We start from the raw sequence: 19,210 nt of genomic DNA, 5'->3' as shown, positions 1-19,210 counted from the left end.
GCTTTCCCCGATGCAGTGATGGGACAAATTTAAAACAATCTTCCAATAATTAGATTCTATATGTGGAAAATAATTTCCAATCTAATTATTGATGGGTTGCCTTAAATTCAGGATTGGCTTGTATTCAGGTAAATACTGTATATATGAGAAATGTTAATCAATTTTTCCTAATCACCGAATCTTGAACTTCAGCTACTTTTATGGTATCAGTCAGCAACTCTGTTTATATTTCTATAGCAAAAAAAGTGCAGTCTAGCTAACCAGTTAACAAAATAACTGAATTTAATTTGCTAATGATTTAAAAAAAAAAAGAAATTTTTGGATGGAGATCAAGCGCGAAAACTTTCAGTTCCTTGTTCTTTTTGAACTGAAGAAAGACTAAAATGAAAATAAGAGTTGTGACTCTAGCTGTAGCAATCACTATTACAGATGACGGGACCACATTTACAGACTGTACTGTCTATTGTGGGAAGACCCTGGAAAACATTGCAAGTGAACTTTAGATTTTGTGATCATCATGTCATTTTATTATACATTTGTTAGGTAAAATACTACATTGCATACTTTGTTTAAAAAAAACAAAAAACCCTCAGATTTAGTCCACAGAAGTAAACAAGCAATGCACTAAAATTGATCTGAAGAATACATAACACTGTTTTGTCTCTATATGCTAAGAGAAATTATAACCTATTTGTCTGATCAAAAACTGCTTTGAAAAATAGCCACTATGATCAGAGATTTTTAAAAATGGAAATACAGATGATGTATTGATGGGCAACAGAATTTTGTATGAGAGAGGATAAGTTTTGAGGGTTCATAGCATGAATTAGATCTCTTTCAAAAGTTCATTTCCTACATTCCAAAGCCACTGAAATGTTTCCTTAAAATACTAGAGCAAATGCTGTGGTTTTTAATCCAAATTTGGATCCTGGAAAGCGTTTCCTACTAAAGTTATAAATCACTCCTAGATGACAAGTATTTACTTAGCCCTAGAAATGAGTTGTATGCAATATCTTTGGAATTCTGACTGTTTTCTCTGGCTGACTTCCATTCTTGTTAACTTCCTTTATTATCTTTCATAGTGATTGTTCATGCTTTGTTGGTTTGTAATGCCAGCACTGAGCTCACCTGTTTGAGAAATATGCAGGAATACTTCAATCCAAATAGTTTATCAATACTGCAGTGTTTACTAAAAATGTAAGTAATAAGCATTACTATTTTCATGATGCTGCTCATATACAGATTGAAGTAGGTGTGGAAAGAACAAGCAAGTATTCCTTTGGGATATCTGTATTAAAAGTGGCCAAGAAGAATTTAAAGCAGGATTATATTGTTCCTCAATAAATGAAGTGAGGTTAGTTCACATCTAATGAATTGGGGGTGAAAACTAATCTCTTGCTTAAATCTCATTTAAGATTTGAATAAAGGTTTAGACTTATTTGCAACTCATTCCTTATAGTCTGGAGATTATAATATTATGTTTCTTAATGACCACTCATTTAGTAGAACAACTTTTAAAGTTCTGTTAATTTGATTTCATTGATTTAAGTTCCATTTGTCTGGGGGTTGCTGATACTCCTGCTCAGAATTTAAAAACCAAGACATTCCTGGGGCTAGATTTGGCCTGGGGAACCATGTCCTAGGTACAGGCTGGGGACTGACTGGCTAAGCAGCAGCTCTGCAGAAAAGGACCTGAGAGTTACAGTCGACAGTAAGCTGAATATGAGCCAGCAGTGTGCCCTTGTTGCCAAGAAGGCTATTGGCATACTGGGCTGCATTGGTAGAAGCATTGTCAGCAGATCAAGGGAAGTGATTTTTCCCTTCTGTTCAGCACTGGTGAGGCCACTTCTGGAGTACTGTGTCCAGTTTTGGCCTCCCACTACAGAAAGGATGCAGACAAATTGGAGAGAGGACAGCAGAGGGCAATGAAAATGGTTAGGAGGCTGGGGCACATGACTTCTGAGGAGAGGCTGAGGGAACTAGGCTTATTTAGTCTTCACAAGAGAAGACTGAGAGGATCTAATAGCAGCCTTCAACTGCCTTGAAGGGTGGTTCCAAAGCAGATGGAGCTGGACTGTTCTCAGTGGTGGCAGATGACAGAACAAGGAGCAATGGTCTCAAGTAGCAGCAAGGGAAGTTTAGGTTAGATATTAGGAAGAACCTTCTCATGGGGAGGGTAATAAAGCACTGGAACACATTACCTGGGGAGGTAGTGGACTCTCCTTCCTTGGAGGTTTGTAATACGGCTAGACAAAGCCTTGGCTGGGATGGTATAGTTGGGCTGGGATGATATAGTCCTGTTTTGAGCAGGGGGTTGGACTAGGTGACCTCTTGAGGTCCCTTCCAATTCTGATTTTCTATGATTCTTTGTCATCTGGCCTGCAGGGCTCCCCATGGGTCTGGACATTTGGTAGCGGGGCGTGGTGTCAGTGTTATTCTTGCTCCCTTGCTGCCAAATTTCTGGACTTGTGGGCCAGGTAGTGTGGCCCTGTGTGCTAAATTATTGGGCACAGATTGGGTTGGTGTATGCAGTTGCTTTGTGGCCAGATCTGGGGCAGGGCTGGTGTGGGATCACGCCCACAGACTGGCCCCATGCCACACATCTAGCCCACGGTGCTGTAAGATTGGGCACCACTAGTTTACTATTTTGAAGGGAGCTTATGTATTTAAAATATACTTAATGACCTCTATGTAATTTTTATAGTTTGAATAGAAAACCTGAGTTTTATAGCCATACGGTAATTTGTGGACCATAACTTTGGTAAACCATACATACAGTACAAGTGTACACAAGTTAGCACATCTGTACCCCAAATTTCAGATGACCCTCATTCAATTATGTAAAAATCAAACTAACAATATGTTCCTAATATTCTGTAAGGTGGTGTTTACTGATGGTGCTCGTACCCATGTGTTAAAACTAGGCACCCTTTTGTCTAGCAAACAGAAAATCTATTGAGTCAAAGCAGCAATCATTTTATAGTTTGTTCTTTTTATTTAAAGCACACTTTATATATTAGTTTCTAGCCCAAATGTTTATTTGCATTATTTGTAATACTATTTGAAAATATTTGGCAGCCATATAAAGATTTTAGTGACTTTAGTATGAATACTGTTTTTTCTATGTTGATGTTAATACAGACCGCAATAATGAAATAATTTTTCCACCATTTTTATTTTAAAGCATGCTCCAGTTCTCACTTACTGTGATGTTTTTCTCCCTTAGAACGGTACTTTCCCATGCGTGTATATGTGTGTATGCACGTAAGATTAATATAGTGTAAATTGTGCATTGACTCATTTTGTAGCAACAAGTTTGAAATAACTTTACTTTTCTTTTGGCTATTGTGGTTTTTTTAGGCCATTCAATACCGAACATGCAAATAATAGAGTCAACAAAAGGAAATTTATTCCACCAGCCTTGAATACAAAATGTTCAATGGTTTGGGGGTTACTCAGTTCAAAAGTAACACTGGCACTGGCTGAAAAGATGATCCAGCAATTCCAGCTGAACATGGATCAAGCTAGAGCACTGATTCAAATAGCTCAGATGATGTCTTCACCTGAAAGCAGTGCAGAAAAGGAAGAACAGCAGGTCCACCCCATCACAATCATACATGGTAAATAATGAGGAGTTATACAAATTAAAGCTTTTATTTTTTATTATCCCTTTAGCTCCTTTATTGCACACACACACATGTCCAAAAAGATGCTTGATTACTTGATCTATGCCAGTGCAAGTGAAACGCTTGGACCTAAAGTCTTTCAGTGCTAAGCCAATAGACTGGTGTTCTGTTCTGTTAAGTGTGTACACTTACCATACAATATAGAAAGAGAGAGCTGTCCTTATGCCCCTGCCCCCATGCATCAACCACCTTTTGTAAATCCAGGCCCCCTCCTTTTCTTAAAAAGTCCTGAAGGGTGGCAGAATCAGGGTTTGTAACTTTTACATACTCCTATCAGTTTTTCTCTTTACAAAATAATGAGCGTTTCCTGCATCATACTGTGCACTGGCTTTGCTAAATAACCCTGAAACTTTCTTGATTGTGCCTTGTCCTTGATCACTTTTGCCTCCTTACTATCTTTACCTTTCATTGCATTGTGTCTAAAATAGTTAGCAAAATCTTCAGTTCAGAGAGATGTCTTTTCCCATTCTTAACAGGACCCATTAGTTATTTGGATAATAAAATAAAGGCATTAAAAATAATGTTACATCAGTACACTTGAGTCAAGTTATCTATATTTAAAAATAAATTATTATGCATTGAACATTTACAGCCATCTATGCTGCTTGTATTAATTTATAATGAGTATTTATAAAGAGTATTATCCATGAGTATAATGGATAGGCATCTGGCTGGGGGCATCTGACCCCAGTACTCTTTCCTGCCTAGGCAGGGGGTCAGATTTGAAGATTTGTTGAGGTCCCTTCTGACCCTAGCATCTATGAATCTATGAGTAATATTAGTCATCTCTTCGATTCCATAATTCCCTTTCTGTACTTCAAGACATGATGCAAAGCCACACTTTGCAAACAATCCTGTTGCATTCATTTCTTGAAATAATTTGTACTTTGGTGACCTTCAGGCTTGCCATATTTATTTTGGTTGTCAGAATGACTTGGTTTACTTGTCCCTCTAGTTCAGGGGTGGGCAAAATACAGCCCGTGGGCCCTTGGCCCACCAAGGGATTTTATCTGGCTCATGGTGGGTCCCTTGGCCCTGGTAGGCACAGTTGTCAGGGCATCCCAAACCATGGCATATGTGGCCAATCCTGCTACACCTTGGTGCACGGTGGGGCTGTGATGGCATGGCAGCTGGATCCTGCCCAGCTGCTGCTCTCAGTCCACCCCAAACCCACCACTGGGGATGCTGGACAGAGATAGCAGGCAGGCAGACAGTCTCCATGGAGACCAGCCAAGGATCTCAGTTGGCAGGGTCTGAGCAGATGGGATGGGGCCACAGGTGTGTGGGGGTCAGTGCTGAGACTGGCGTCGAGACTGGGATTGTAGGGTAGTGACAGCGCAGGGCTGGGGCCTGGACACAGCTATGATCCATTCTCTGCACTTCTCTGCGGGCTCCAGTTCCACAGGCAGGGGCTGGCTACTGTCCCTGCAGGGATTTGCAGGGAGCGGATCATGGCTCTGTCCCAGGCCCTGGCCCTGCGCTGCCACTGTCTTGCGATCCCAGACCCAGCTGCTCTCCTCCTGAACATGACCCCATCCCATCTTCCTTGCCAAGTGTGCCCTGCCGGGGGGGGTCTCAGGCTGGTCTCTGTGGAGACCCTGCCCACCCAGTATGTGCAGTGCCCCCAGCAGTGGAGGTAGGGTACCAATTGATTCAGCCCCCCATCACACTGAGCTGGGTCAACACCACCCTTGCCACCCATAGCAGCTCATTAAAACACCTTAAGTGTCCTTCCAGCCCAGATAATTGTATATCCTTGCTCTGTTCCATATCATTTCAAATGATAAACTCAAAGCCCAGGTCAGCATGTTCCCTAGCTCTGTGTGTGGTTCATGAAGTGATTATGCTTCTGAAGGAAGCCCTGATATAGAAGTCTCACTTGAATACTTCAGAAAACCACTTCATTACATTGCTGTTAAATGAAGTGTCCTCTGAAGTTCTTCATTTGTGACCTTGTATTTTTCTTCTAAAACAATAGGTGTTTTTGGAGCCGGAAAAAGCTATTTGTTGTCTGTTGTGGTCTTGTTCCTGCTACAACTCTTTGAAAGCAGTGAAGTGATTAAGGGCCCACAGCCAACTCCATGGAAGCTTTTGATTGCTGCTTCCACTAATGTTGCTGTTGACAGGGTACTTCTTGGGTAGGTAATATTGAATTAAGATGCTTTGGGCGTGCATGTTCCACAGGTAGCAAATATGTCACATCTCCATGTAAAGATTAATCTGGGTCCCAGGTCTGCCGCCCCTACCCCGCCCCCCAACTAGCACAGCTGGTTAGCAATGGAAAAGATGCACGCTGCATCCTTCTCGGGAGTGGCACAGCAGCAGTGGAGAGAGGTGAAGCCTGGAGACCCCAACCACTGCAGCCACAAAAGCAATGGTGGCTGCCGGCTGGAAGTCTGTGGGTTGCATGTTAACCCCTTGTGGGTCATGTGTGGCCTGTGGGCTGCCAGTTGGATGAACCTGCTCTAGAGAGAGGACAAGAGAAGAACCTTGTGTGAAACTGGGATATCAAGTATGGGAGAAGGTAGGGTAAAGGGGCAGGGATTACATGACCTCCCGAGGTCTCTTCCAGCCCTACTTTTCTCTGATTCTATGAAGTTACTAGCAAACTACACCACAAAGTAAGATGGGCAGATCACACAACACACTTTAAATGGGTGACAGTGTAGCTAGCAAGAGGGTAGGGAAGGTAGGGTAAGACTGTCATGGTGACAGTCAGTTGTGTATTCTGATATATGCAGTGAACAGAATATTAAGTGGATTTGAGCTGTGTTAATTTGGGGTTGAGTAGAACTTTTGAAGGAAAACTAGAAGCATTGGGAAGAAGTTGGAAGAGGTTAAGGTATGATAAAGGTTGTAGGACTGGAAGATAAGTGTGAATGGAGGGGCAGGGATAAGATAATCGGAGATTAATAGAATTCTTGTAAGAGGACTCCTGTGAGATGCATAACAAGTAAAACTCATCTACAGCTGTCAAAATGAAGTAACTGCATTTTGTACTACATAAAATGCTTGCATTACTTCATGTGATAAATCGACTGCAAAAAGTTTGTGTTAACAAGTGTTTGGATGTAAACCTCTCAATAGTATTTTGAATGCAAGTTTCTCATTTTATTCCATTAAAACATTAAATTTTGTCTCTTGTGTTCTTCTTTCCCCAAAGACTACTCAACCTTGGGTTTGAGGACTTTATCCGAGTGGGAAGTATTAGAAAAATTGCCAAGCCAATTCTTCCACACAGGTAAGCATGTTAAATTCTTTAGGGCACTGGATAGGTGATAGGATTGGTAATAGCGTATAATATTGTAAGAAATATAATGTGAAAGCAATGGAAACATGATTGTAATGTGTTTTTTCAGCAACTGTTGATTATAGTGGGGCAGTGTTGATCTGTTGCTGAGTAGAGATAGAACTTTTGAGTGAAAAAAGGGAGAGCAGAATGAATGATTTTAAATAACAGATTCAGGGGATAGGAAAATACATAACGAGAAGGAGGCAGGGCTGAAAAGATTTTACTGATGGTGATAAGCAGTCGAGGGAGGTGAGCATGAGTGTAGAGCTGAGAAAGTGGAGAGAATTGGGCTTATGGGTTTTACATCTATAACAGTCTTCTAGAGTTATATTAGTATAAAATTGTTTGGCTTTGTCCACTTATCACTTAGGCTTAAGCTAACTTTTAAATGGATATAAACAGCATATAAAAGATTGAATTGCAGCATAGTTTGAAAATATTTATTGAAAAAAATTGTTAGCTACTCAGAATCACCAGCTGAGTATTGCTTAATTTGCACAGGGGGTATACATTTGCTATTTGCAGTCAACCAATGCTCCATGGTACTGTTGTATAATTATGTTCAGAGGAGATTCTGACTTAGAGGTGTTCAGTCATAGTTTACAGTTTCTTCTCAGCTCCCAGGAAAGTTCACTCATCAAGTCAATCATTGGACAATTCACTCATTACATATCATTTTTTGCAGTTTAAAATGGGGATAATACTTACCTATCTCACTTTAGTATTGGGTAAACTAGTTAAAGTTTATAAAGCACTACTGAAGTACTAAACATGATTATTTCACTCTTGCATGTTCACTGAGTTCAAAAATCAGTTATAATTATTTTGCCATATGAGTTATGAATACTGTCTTTTAAAGCTTACATGCTGGCTCAGGAAGTGAAAATGAACAATTAAAGGAACTGCTTGCCTTGATGAAAGAAGATTTAACACCAATAGAAAAGATACATGTGAGGAAGAGTATTGAGCAGCACAAGCTGGGAACAAATAAAGCTATATTGCAACAGGTACCAACAGAATGTTTTAAGAAAGAGTGAATATTTGGACCACTGATAGGGACACTTGTGAACTGTGACTAAGTCTAGAAAATTTTATCCCTAAAGAAATTCATTTCAGCAAGTTGAAAGCACCTGAGAAAGTGAGAGTATAGGGGGTGTTTTTAGTTGAAGCTGGAATTCAGTGTCACTATCTAGATAATGCAGTACTATCTGTATTGCAAGTGCCTATATTTATAATGCTCTATTGTCAATTATCTATTTTGTAAAGATTGTATTGAATAATCTGTCTTCTCTCTTCCTTTCTGCTCATGACAAAGGTAAGAGTGGTTGGAGCAACCTGTGCTGCTTGCCCATTCCCTTGTATGAATAACCTTAAGTTTCCACTGGTGGTGTTGGATGAATGCAGTCAGATGACAGAACCTACTTCTCTGCTCCCCATTGCCAGGTATAGTCAGTCTTTTATGTTTTTGTTCAGAGATGTATTTAGGTGATGGCAATGCAACTCTATAATGACTAGATTTTTTTTTTAAAGAATGTGATTAACTCAGACTCTCAGACTGTTAGAAAGCAAGACTAATTAAGGGTTAAATTCTCCTCTTGAATGGGTGCACTTGCTGTCCATTTAATTCCATAAGCAGGGAACCCAGCACAAAACAAACTACTAAGTATATAAAGAACCATATTTTTATAAATATGGAAGTAGCTCAAATTACATATAGAGCAGTGGGTTTTCAACCAGGGTGCCATGTGACTTTCAGGGGAGCCATACAGCTGGCAGCTCCAGTGCATCCAAGTGGAACTGTCTGGCATACCTTGGTTTCCAAGAAGGGCATGCAGGGTGGATTGGGAAGGTGCTGCAGCAGGAGACCTCTGCTGTAGCTCCTGGTCTGTCTATCATGTCCATTCCTGGAAACAAAGGTGCAGGGGGCAGTTCTGCCTGACCAACCAGGACATGAGCCTGGGCACTAGCCATGGAGAGAGCACTGCTTTGCAGACAGGGGGCAGTGGTATAAGTGGCCTGGGGAAGGGAGAACAAACAGGGCATTAGCCCTGGTGCCCACTTAGAGGGCCCTCTCCCCAGCAGGAGTATTTGCTGCAACAGGGGCAGCTCTGCATTGTCTGGCTGTAGAAGCTGGTCAGTCCAGTGCTTAGCAGTGTTTCTGGGGAGGGAAAGAGGATGGAAAAACAACCTCTACCCCCAGGCTCTGCCATGGGAGGTGTAGCCCTGCCTCTGGAGTAGGGAGATTAATGTGGCACCAGAAGTTGCCCCAGGGAGCCCATCCTACTGCCTGCTTCTCAGCAGCCCATGCCCGTGTCCATGCCCAAGCTGTTGCTGTTCAAGTAAGAAGAGCCCTGACAGATAAAACTCTTCCTCTCCACTTCCTTATAGTGGTCAGCACACTTCCTGCCTCCCCTTGCTGAAAGAGGTTCAGTGCTCCCTGTGGAGGTGCAGGAGTGAGAGCAGGGGATCTGTGTTTAGCACAGGCTCACCTACAGGCTGTTTGCTCTGGCTGTTCAGAGGGGCTGAGCCTGGCCAGAGTCAGAATTGCCCCTTGAAGCCTGACTTCCAGCCGCCCACTGTCCAGCAACAGCTCCCATGTTAACTTTAATTTGGTTGTAGCTGTGAAAATGTTTCTGCAGCCAGAATCTACCTGCAGATCCTGGCACCTGTGAGGGTTAATGGAGGGAGAGCATGAATGAGTCTGAGGCAACTGCAAGCCTGCAGCCCCTGGGGAGAGCCCACACTATAGCAGATAAGACTCTGCCTGCCCTCCCCACCCATCTTACGCTCTTAGCACAACGCCCTCCCCCCCGCTCTGTGCCCAGGACATGGAAATACCTAATTTTGTTGCTGGAACAGTGGTTCTCAACTGCCAAATTCAGAAAACTTATGGAAGGCCTTGAGTCTAAAAAGGTGGAGAACCACTGATCTAGAGTCACTGTTTTGTATTTTGTCTGAAATACCCATTGTAGGTTTCAGTGTGAAAAGTTGGTCCTAGTTGGAGACCCGAAGCAGCTACCACCAACTATCCAAGGATCTGAAAGTGCTCATGAAAATGGATTGGAACAGACTCTCTTTGACCGGCTTTGCTTGATGGTATGTACTGCTAAGCTGTCTTTTAAAAGATGTGGGATAGAATCCTGGGTTCACTGAAGTCAATAGGAGCTTTGTCTTTGACGTCATTGGAGCCAGGATTTCTTTTGGATATTCTCTGCAGCAGAGTTCATATGATTGCATTTTGCTTTAAATGTTATTTTGAGAGGGTAACTTTTTAAAAAAAATGGCTTGATTGGGATTTTTGATACAGATATTATGGATAAGTACAGCTTACACTTATCACATAGTAAGCACACAGGAAATGCTCTATACCCATAACTGAACAGACATTCACAGCACATAGAGTGCTTTAAAAATGGTGGATCTTGCTCTGGGTGGATGTGGTATCAGACAAAATCACTTTAGGTTAGAGTGCTTTATCAAACGTCTGTACCACATCCCATCCTTACTCAAGTTAGGTCACAGTCCCACAGCTGTGTGGGTGCCCCCCCTCCAGCTTGTTCGGGTCTTATGGGGGGGATGGGGGCTGGGTCCATGTGCCAGGGGAGCTCTGTTACCCCACCCCCAGTTCCTAGCATGGCAAAAAGCTGTGCATGGGTCCGAGCTGAAGCTGTCAAGAGGCGGGGGTGTGGGGAATGGAGTCCCCCGCCACGTGGACTGGACCTGAGCTAGCAAGCTGGAGGTGGCCTGTATGGCAGCATTCCCCTCTCTTCCCCTTCCCCTCCCCCCCAGCTGTTGCTGACAGCCACCAGCTGGGGGGAGCAACTAAAAACACCCCCTATATGCTCACTTTCTCAGGTGCTTTCAACTTGCTGGAATGAATTTCTTTAGGGATAAAATTTTCTAGACTTAGTTACAACTTGCTGGCCTCAGCCAGTGCAGGTCACTTCTGTGCCCCAACCTCCATAACGGTGAACATCAGTTCTTTTTGCTCCCGCACTAATCTAGGGTGCTTTGAGCACTTCTGCCTCAGGCTTTTTGAACATTTTCACTTAGCTTCTTTGTCCATGATGTATCAGTAAATACAAACTTGACATTGTATCTGAGTGTAACATCACTTTCCTACTAGCACTCCCAGTTTCTCTCCTCCAATATGTGCATGCAGTTTCCACAAATCTGCAGGACTGTAACCTATGAATCCTAATAGTTTAGTGCCATTACTTTTAACCATAGTCTAAGTAAGAATTAACTTATTACAGAAATCATTGCTGTCTGTGTGTATTTGATGTAATTTTACCACAGTTTGACTATGAATTATTTATTTTAATGTGTTTCATTTTCTTTCCTGTGTTGTTATTCCCTAGGGTCATGATGCTGTAGTTCTTAGGACGCAGTATCGCTGTCACCCCGCTATTAGTGCTGTAGCCAGTGACCTGTTCTACGAAGGAAATCTGTTGGATGGCATTTCAGAGGTGGACAGAAGTCCTCTATTGGATTGGCTTCCAACACTATGTTTCTATAATGTCAATGGAGCAGAGCAGGTAAGACCTATTTAAATAACTTTTGCACTAGTTGGTAGATACCTTGACTTGTGGTTTTTCCGTCTTGTGTTTAAAGTTTCTGCATTGTCCTTGGACACACTATTCATTGCAGCAAAATTAGAAGTCTTTTTTCTTATCCTCAGATTGAAAGAGATAACAGCTTTTATAACATGGCAGAAGCTTATTTTTCAGCCAAGCTTATCCAGTCTCTGATTGCAAGTGGAATAGAAGGGTCCATGATTGGTGTGATTACACTATATAAATCACAGATGAATAAGGTATGGGCTACACACCTCAAAAGAAGTTTCAATAAGCTATTTATTTCTTTCTTAAAATTAGGTTTTTAGATTAGGAGTAAAGATTTTTATAGTTTTGCTCCTTTGGAAGAAGCCAGTCTTGTTATAAATAGTCAGTCTCGGAAATGAGCAATCTAGATTTTTCCCTTACTCAGGATTCAGATTTGAGGAAGAAGTGCTGAGTGGACGGATCAAAGTTTTGCTTTCCTGTTACACAAATGGAGTTAAGCTTGTTTGACTTTGCCAATAAATAAATTAGAGAAATTATTTAATTCAAATTCATTTGATTTAGTAGTTTTTTGTCTAAAAATTTTGGGCTCACTTTTTCCGCCAGCACCTAGCCTGGGTTGTAGAAAACTGACAAGCAATACAATAGAACCTCACTGATTTTTCATTAATAGATCTGTTGTGAATTGATGTTTATGACAGGAATGGAATCATGGTTGATGGTACTTTATATTGACAGGGAGTTGTATGTATTTGTCACCATGTCCTCATAAAGTCTGGCTCAGTTCATTTAACTGAGGTTCTACTGAAGTGCATGTTCAGTAGTTACACTTTCTCATCTTTTTAATAAGATTAAGTGAAGACTCATCACTATTTTTGTTAGTCATGAATGTGGATGTTAGTCATGCCTAACATGTGAATGGCGTAATTATGAAACCAATTTGACCATGCTCTTTATTCCACAGGTTAATAATTTACTTAGTGGTGTACACTCTGATGCTCATGAAATTAAAGCTGTCCAAGTTTCCACTGTAGATGCATTCCAAGGAGCAGAAAAAGAGATTATTGTTTTGTCATGTGTGAGGACAAGACAAGTTGGATTCATAGACTCAGAAAAGAGAATGAATGTTGCACTGACAAGGGCAAAAAGACATTTGTTGATTATTGGAAATCTCGGCTGTTTGAGTAAGAACAAACTCTGGGGAAGAGTAATTCACCATTGTGAAGGTAAAATACTAACATTTAAAAAAATTTAAAGCCACATGTCTTAATTTTCAATGTATTGTTATTGCTGTAATAAATTATTCTGCATTTTATTTAAATGTCCAAAGTTTATCTGCAAAATATATTAGTTATAGCAACCAGAAATAAATGTTCAGTTATGGGGCTGCTCTTAATTCTAATGTTATCTGGTAATCAGAGAGTTTTCATACTCATCTTCTTTTGGGAAGACGCTCTGGTCTTAATAGCAGTTTTCTCTGCCTCTGCAAGAATCAGTTTGGTGCAGAGAAGAAACAAAATCCACTGTGAGACCCCCTGAGATTCATCCACAGAGTCAGAGTGGAGTCACTTTGGTAAAGGGGCCTGAAGCCTCTATGAACTTTGCAGCTCAAACCCCAGCCCAAACCCCTAAACAGTATACCAGGCTAGCCTTGCCTGCTAAACATTTTTCCAAGTAGAAAGATCTTTACAGTTTGTCCAGAAGATGTCCAAGATTGGATTGTTCGAGGCCTAAAGGGACAGGGAGTTCCAGAGCTGAGGAGTGACCTCAGAGACTGTTGTAGGTCTTTATGACACTTCCGTCCATTTTTTTTCAGGTCTTGAGCAGCAAAATAGTTAATAGCGAAATATCATTGGCACCTTAATTGTCCTAGCTGAAGTGGGACAGAGTTCAAAGCCCAAATCATTACTTATTTATATCATGTTTTAAAAATTTTCTTTGAAGTTGTAAAGGGAAAAGACCTTTTATGGAAACTGAGATTTTGATTCCCGTGCCTGAGCTAGTTATTTATCATGCCACGAATAAGACGCAATAAACAGCTAGGCACTATAGTGTTAGGAGTTACTATAGAAGCCCACAGCTCGGGAGGAGAAGGTTAGAACTGCTGCAAGAGAAGATCAGATACCAGTTCTGCTCACTTGATTAGTGTAACTACTAGGGCTGTGCAAAGCTTCAGTCCCTGATTTGATTTGGTGGAGATTTGGCCCAATTTGGTGGCCAAATCTCTGAATCCAAATCAAATCAGAGGACCCTTTAATCTCTCCGACTCGAAATCGGAACCCTCCGATTTTGATTTGGAAAGATTTGGCAGTTTGGACATAAACAGAGCTTGAAATGTTTTTTCTACATAGCTCTAGGTAGCAGGCTTCTGAATGCTGTGATGCTGGGGCACATGAAGTGTCCCACAGGAGCACAGGGGGCTCCCCAGTGCACTTGGCAGCAGATCTGGAAGTGGACCAGAAGCACTTCTGGGTCTGCCAGGAAAAATGGTGGGGGGGCCCCCTGTACCCCTTGGCTCGGTGACTGGTGCGTCCTGGGTCTAGGGGGGCACCTGGGTTCCCCCGCGGCTGATCGTGGAGCTGGGGGAATGTGGGGGGAGCCCGAATGCTCCCTGGTAGACCCGGAAGTGGACCAGAATTACTTCCAGGCCACTTCTGGGTTTGCCTCTGAGCATGCGGTGGGACACCCCACGCTCCTGTGGGATGCTCCATCCGCCCCAGCATCACAGCATTCACAAGCTGTGCCTGGTACCTCGAGATATGTAGAAAAAACATTTAAAGCTCTGTTTGTCTGAATCATTGATTCTCTGAATCGGCATTAAATCTTCAGGTTCCGATTCGGCCAAATTGAGCCAGGACAGTGATCTGAATCAGTGAATTGCATCACTGTCCCCTATTCAGGCCGTATCCGAATTGAACAGGGCCCATTTCACGTGCCCCTAGTAACTACCTGTTGGCATCATAAGAAATGCTTTGTTTGTTTATATTAGTTGAGCTCCTTGCAGAAAATAACTGTTCAAGGCTAAGATATCATTTCCTTTTGGAGCATTTCATGAATTAGATATTTTCATTATGACAGCTTGGTTATATGATTGATGCTCTACGATGAAGTTTAATTGTCCTTTATTACTGCTTTTAGGAACAGAGAATGGACTACAGCATGTAAGCCAGTATGAGAGGCAGTTAAACAACATTCTTCAATATTATTTGGAGAGAAAGAAAGAGGAAGAAAGAGAGAAGCAAAAAGAAAAATTAATCGATAAGTCTGTTTCGCAAAACAAGGAGGTATAAAAATTGTGTATTTATGTAAATTACAAAGTATATTTTAAATGAGTTATTTGTATTTTACAAGGAATAATTGCTTGTTATTGCTTTATATTTCTGTGCTAATGCCTTTGTATTTAGTTCAGAGATTATATGAATAAAAACAAAAATAAAAATGTATCTAGTAAATTGCCTGATAACTGCAGTCTCTTAGAATAACGTGACTTGTATTATTTATTTGTCATAACACACTGGTTTAGATAATAGACATAACACACAAATGTTGTGGAGCTGTTTTGGGCAATTACAAATTAGTAAACCTGATATTTATACATGGCAATCAATTGAAACCAAAAAAAAAGAAAAGAAAAAGACAAAATGTAGAGTCTCCACAAAGCTTCTGTCTCTCAGTAGTTTACCGATACATTCAGAGATCAAATAGAGTAGTGGAGTAAAGAGAACAGATTAACATTGAGTTAGATTTTCCAACTCTGACTTTGACAAGGTCTACCAGATGTTCAGAAACTGTTAAGGAAAGCTACCTAGTTAATTCTGGAGGGAGAATATTGTTCTATCAAAAGCTGGTAGATCTGGGAAACAAAGTAAGTCTAAATGATCAGTCTTTATTATGGCAAAAGCTTGACAATAGGCTGCCTCAAAGTATTCTGTAGTAGATAGTTTTGTTTAATATATACTAATTAACAATCGGGAAAATTAAGCCGTGACAGCAAAATTTACAGATAACGCATAATTTAGGTTAGACAAATTCCTGCGTGATATACCGTTGCTAGGTGAATAGATAACCTTCATGGTAGATTAAAAGAAAAATTCACACCTTGACAAAAAACACTGGAATTACTCACACACTATACAGGTTCTGTATAATCTCAGAAAAGGGAGATGGGCATCATTATGGGCAAATTAATGAAGACTTCTGTACAATATGAAGATGCAGTCAAAAAACAAGATGTTAGGAAGTCTAAAAATTTTTAGACAAATAATAGAGGAAAAAAATTAAATCATTATGTAAATCAGTGGTGCTGGATTCCGTAGCAATAAATCCCAAACTGCTGAGATTTTTTTAAAGCAACTAGATGGGTTAAACCTGTCCTTGGTCCCATCTTTCTACGTCATGTATGTATCAGAATTTGGGAGGCACTGAATGGCAGAACTTAGTAAGAATGTCTTGTCTGTTAATTGCTTTCTCACAATTCTTCATCCCCGGAATGGTATCTTGGGTAAGGAACTTTTTTTTTTTTTTTTAAACTAAAACTGGTGGATCAGTCAGTCTACTGGACATAGTAAACCAACTTGTCATTATTATTAATAATTGTATCCAAAGATTTTTTTAAATGTATTAGTAAACCAGACAATTGAGTGTGATCAGCAGAGGCCATATTACAGCAGTGAGCTGTCTTTGGAAACTTACCAGAGTTGTGGGAGACACTGAAATGCATATTTATTCACACAACATATAATTAGATTCTGGAACTCCTTATCACAGGGTGGTATTGAGTAAAAAAGATTAGGAAGATTCAGGAAGGTACCATATTATATAGATAATAGTATCTGGAATTACAACACTCTGTGCTCACTCAGATTTGGTGGATATGGAAAGCTTAAGACAATCTACCATTAAGAATTACAGTGCAATCTTTGCATGGGGGAGGGAAAAAAAGAACAGATTTTTCCCTGTTGCAGATTTTCTTGCTCCTCCAAAATCTCATTGGCTACCAGCAGTGACAGTATACTAAATTAATTGAATCGCAGAATCACTTATTTCCTTTTGAAAGCAGTCTTGGTTTTCTTGAAGTAAATGGAACTTTGCCTTGATCATTTGTTGGAGCAGGAGCAAAACCTTGATAAATGGATGCAGCAAAGTGACTATCTTTGTTCCAATGTCATTGAAGAAATAGAAGCTACCTTCCATGTTGTAGGAGGGTCAGAGTGGTATTGTAGCTGTGATGGTACAGGGAGCACAAAAGAAGCAAGGTTCATAGCTACCTCTGATAACTTCTCTTTGCTCTACAAATGTACTGCCCTCTTCCCCTTCTCTAAGTGACTATTTTCATTTACATAATGGAATTAAAGCAAATGTCATTGTTTTACCTATTTTTTTTAGCTTAGGCTGCTAGCTGTTTCTTCCCCTGAAGTGTGAGAGTATTTTGTTCTCAGAAACTTGCCTAACTTGTCTCCCAAATAGATAGGTAGTCCGATAAAACCGACCTTGCTTCTTGCATTAAAGAAATTGAAAAATCAGTGACGTTTCCTTTTAAAAAGTGTATTATTTTAATGGTCAGTCCCTATAAACTTCTTTGCTACATAAGTCATCCTTGTCATTTCAGTATTTTTTTTCTTTGCATTCAATTTGAATTTAAACATTTACTTTTATTTGTACAGTTGCCAGTGTGGAAACTTGCACTATTGATTGCTAAAGCATATGTTGTTGATATTGTTCCTGCTTGATTTCCATGCTTTAAAAAGCCAAGAATAAGTAATTATGCTAAAAATCAAACTATTTTGATTAGAGGCTGGAGAGCTTGTACTTGCAGAACAAATTGTAAATCATGTCCCATAAGACTCCTTGGTGTTTTTAGGTGCTGAGGTAGCAATGGCAGCACCCCACAATGATTTCCCTTTACAACTGCTCAGAGAAGATGCCTGCACTGAAGATGCCTAAAAAGTTTCAAGTTAAAGCAGCACTTGAGATAATCCAACAACATTTTTATAGTTTTCATACTAACTCATGAAAGTCTGAAACTATAAAGGTTAATCCCCCTAATCTGAAGGAAATTGAAGATAAAGATTAGAGACATTAGTATCAAGAATAATCACATGGATCAGATCAAAGCAGCAAGATTAAAAATGCACTGAAACAGGACAGCTGTTTTTGACCTCAGTCATTCCTTTAGACATGAAGAATAATGGGATAGTTTCTGGGGTCCAGCTTTAATATGCACAACATATGCCAGAGCATGCATGCAGTGCTCTCATTTGACTCACCTAGTTCTTGGACCAATGTATGTATGGTCTGTCTCCTTTTATTCTATCATGTTGGCAGAGATCCCTTCCTCTCACACATCCACCTCTGCCCCTGGATATTTAGTAGTAAGGTTAGGATCTGTTGTTCAGAACTTCCATTGTCCAGCAACCTGCTACTGTGTGCAATTTCCAGAGCTTATGGAAATCTCTCCCTGTCTCACATGCAAGTGCATATGTGTATGTGTTCTATAATGCATGTAAACATAAATATACAAGAGTCAAAAAAATTTTTGGTTGATATTTTTTATTAGACCAACTGCATGGGTGGGATAAAGTTAGACAAACATCTGAATGCAAGGCATTCTTCCTCAGGTCTATACAACACGACACAAATATGAATGTGTATGTATGTATCTTAATGGAGGCTTAAATGGAGTACACCATAGCCATGAGGCGTACTTTTTAAAGGAAGTGGTGAGAATGGGTAGGAGTATATTCGCGCTCTCCAGTAGTATACCTTCCTCCTCTTGGGTGTGTCTACACAAGACGCTTACTGCTCATTAGCTTAATAACGTTGCGCAGTAGCATGCCATGGCAAAAACCATGCTAATAGTTTACTGTGCTAATGCATAGCAAGCATCACTAAATAACCATGTGCTGGTGCTACTGCGCAGTAATTCTAGGTACTGTACTTTTACTTAGTACTTTATTAAGGAAGTATTAGACAATGTACAATATCTAAGGTGCATTAATGAACGTGTAGATGCACCCCATGTGTTCTAAAGCAGGGGTGTCACACATGGCCCATGGAGCTGTCATCTACCTAGCAGGGCTCATAGGGGGGCCGACAATTTGGGGACAGGGCCCACCACTGAATTCTTAGGGAAGAAGCCTCCTTGGGGACTTGTTCTGGTGGCAGCATAGTGGGCAATGACTGCGCCTCCCTGAGCATCAGCAGGGCTCTGGGAAGCCTGCTATTAGAAACCTTGGAAATTAATAGAGCTGGTTTGTTTTAGGGCTACTCATGCCACTGTACTGACAGTGCTGTGTACTTCAGAAGCCCTGTTGAGAGCACTCTCACAGTCCTGAACCTGACTTGCTCCCCTAATTTTCACATACCCACAGTCCCCAACACCTTCACAAATAATCCCCACCACACACTTCAAAAATAGCATCTCATGATTTATGTGCCAGTCTCTTGATTTTTTTTTTTAAAGAGTTCTTCTCATGATTTTTGGCACAGTGGGGTTGGCAATACTGCTTCTCAGCTTCCTCAGATTCAAATCAAACCATCACCACCACTGTAGTCTATTGCCTCTCTTGTCAGAAGTTCACAGAGTTACATCACAGCTTTCTGCATTGCTTTGGGTCAAAACCAGTTTTGGTAAATTTCAATGGTTTTTCCCATTAACCCTTTCGAATACA

At 40.7% G+C, this 19,210-nt stretch overlaps 1 protein-coding gene across 3 annotated transcripts in view; it reads left to right on the top strand.

Annotated features, from left to right (window-relative positions):
* The window catches only part of ZGRF1 (zinc finger GRF-type containing 1), a 59,059-nt gene extending 43,845 nt beyond the window's left edge, over positions 1-15,214 (top strand). For 2 of the 3 annotated variants that reach the window (XM_019521983.1, XM_019521984.1), the window contains 11 exons: positions 1,083-1,197; positions 3,361-3,620; positions 5,665-5,824; positions 6,850-6,927; positions 7,838-7,985; positions 8,294-8,421; positions 9,951-10,074; positions 11,340-11,516; positions 11,660-11,794; positions 12,505-12,766; positions 14,679-15,214. In XM_019521983.1, coding sequence (XP_019377528.1) covers positions 1,083-1,197; positions 3,361-3,620; positions 5,665-5,824; positions 6,850-6,927; positions 7,838-7,985; positions 8,294-8,421; positions 9,951-10,074; positions 11,340-11,516; positions 11,660-11,794; positions 12,505-12,766; positions 14,679-14,830 — 1,739 coding nt within the window. In that variant the 3' untranslated portion in view covers positions 14,831-15,214. The remainder of the gene's footprint in view (positions 1-1,082; positions 1,198-3,360; positions 3,621-5,664; positions 5,825-6,849; positions 6,928-7,837; positions 7,986-8,293; positions 8,422-9,950; positions 10,075-11,339; positions 11,517-11,659; positions 11,795-12,504; positions 12,767-14,678) is intronic. The other variant, XM_019521985.1, reaches the window with a different exon arrangement.
* Positions 15,215-19,210: the final 3,996 nt, after the last annotated feature.

The sequence above is a fragment of the Gavialis gangeticus genome, unplaced genomic scaffold (genome assembly GCF_001723915.1).
Source record: "Gavialis gangeticus isolate Ggan-Ray unplaced genomic scaffold, GavGan_comp1, whole genome shotgun sequence".
In the NCBI taxonomy this organism is placed as follows: Eukaryota; Metazoa; Chordata; order Crocodylia; family Gavialidae; genus Gavialis; species Gavialis gangeticus.
Note: the sequence above shows the minus strand (reverse complement) of the source record. Positions and strands in the feature narration are given on the sequence as shown.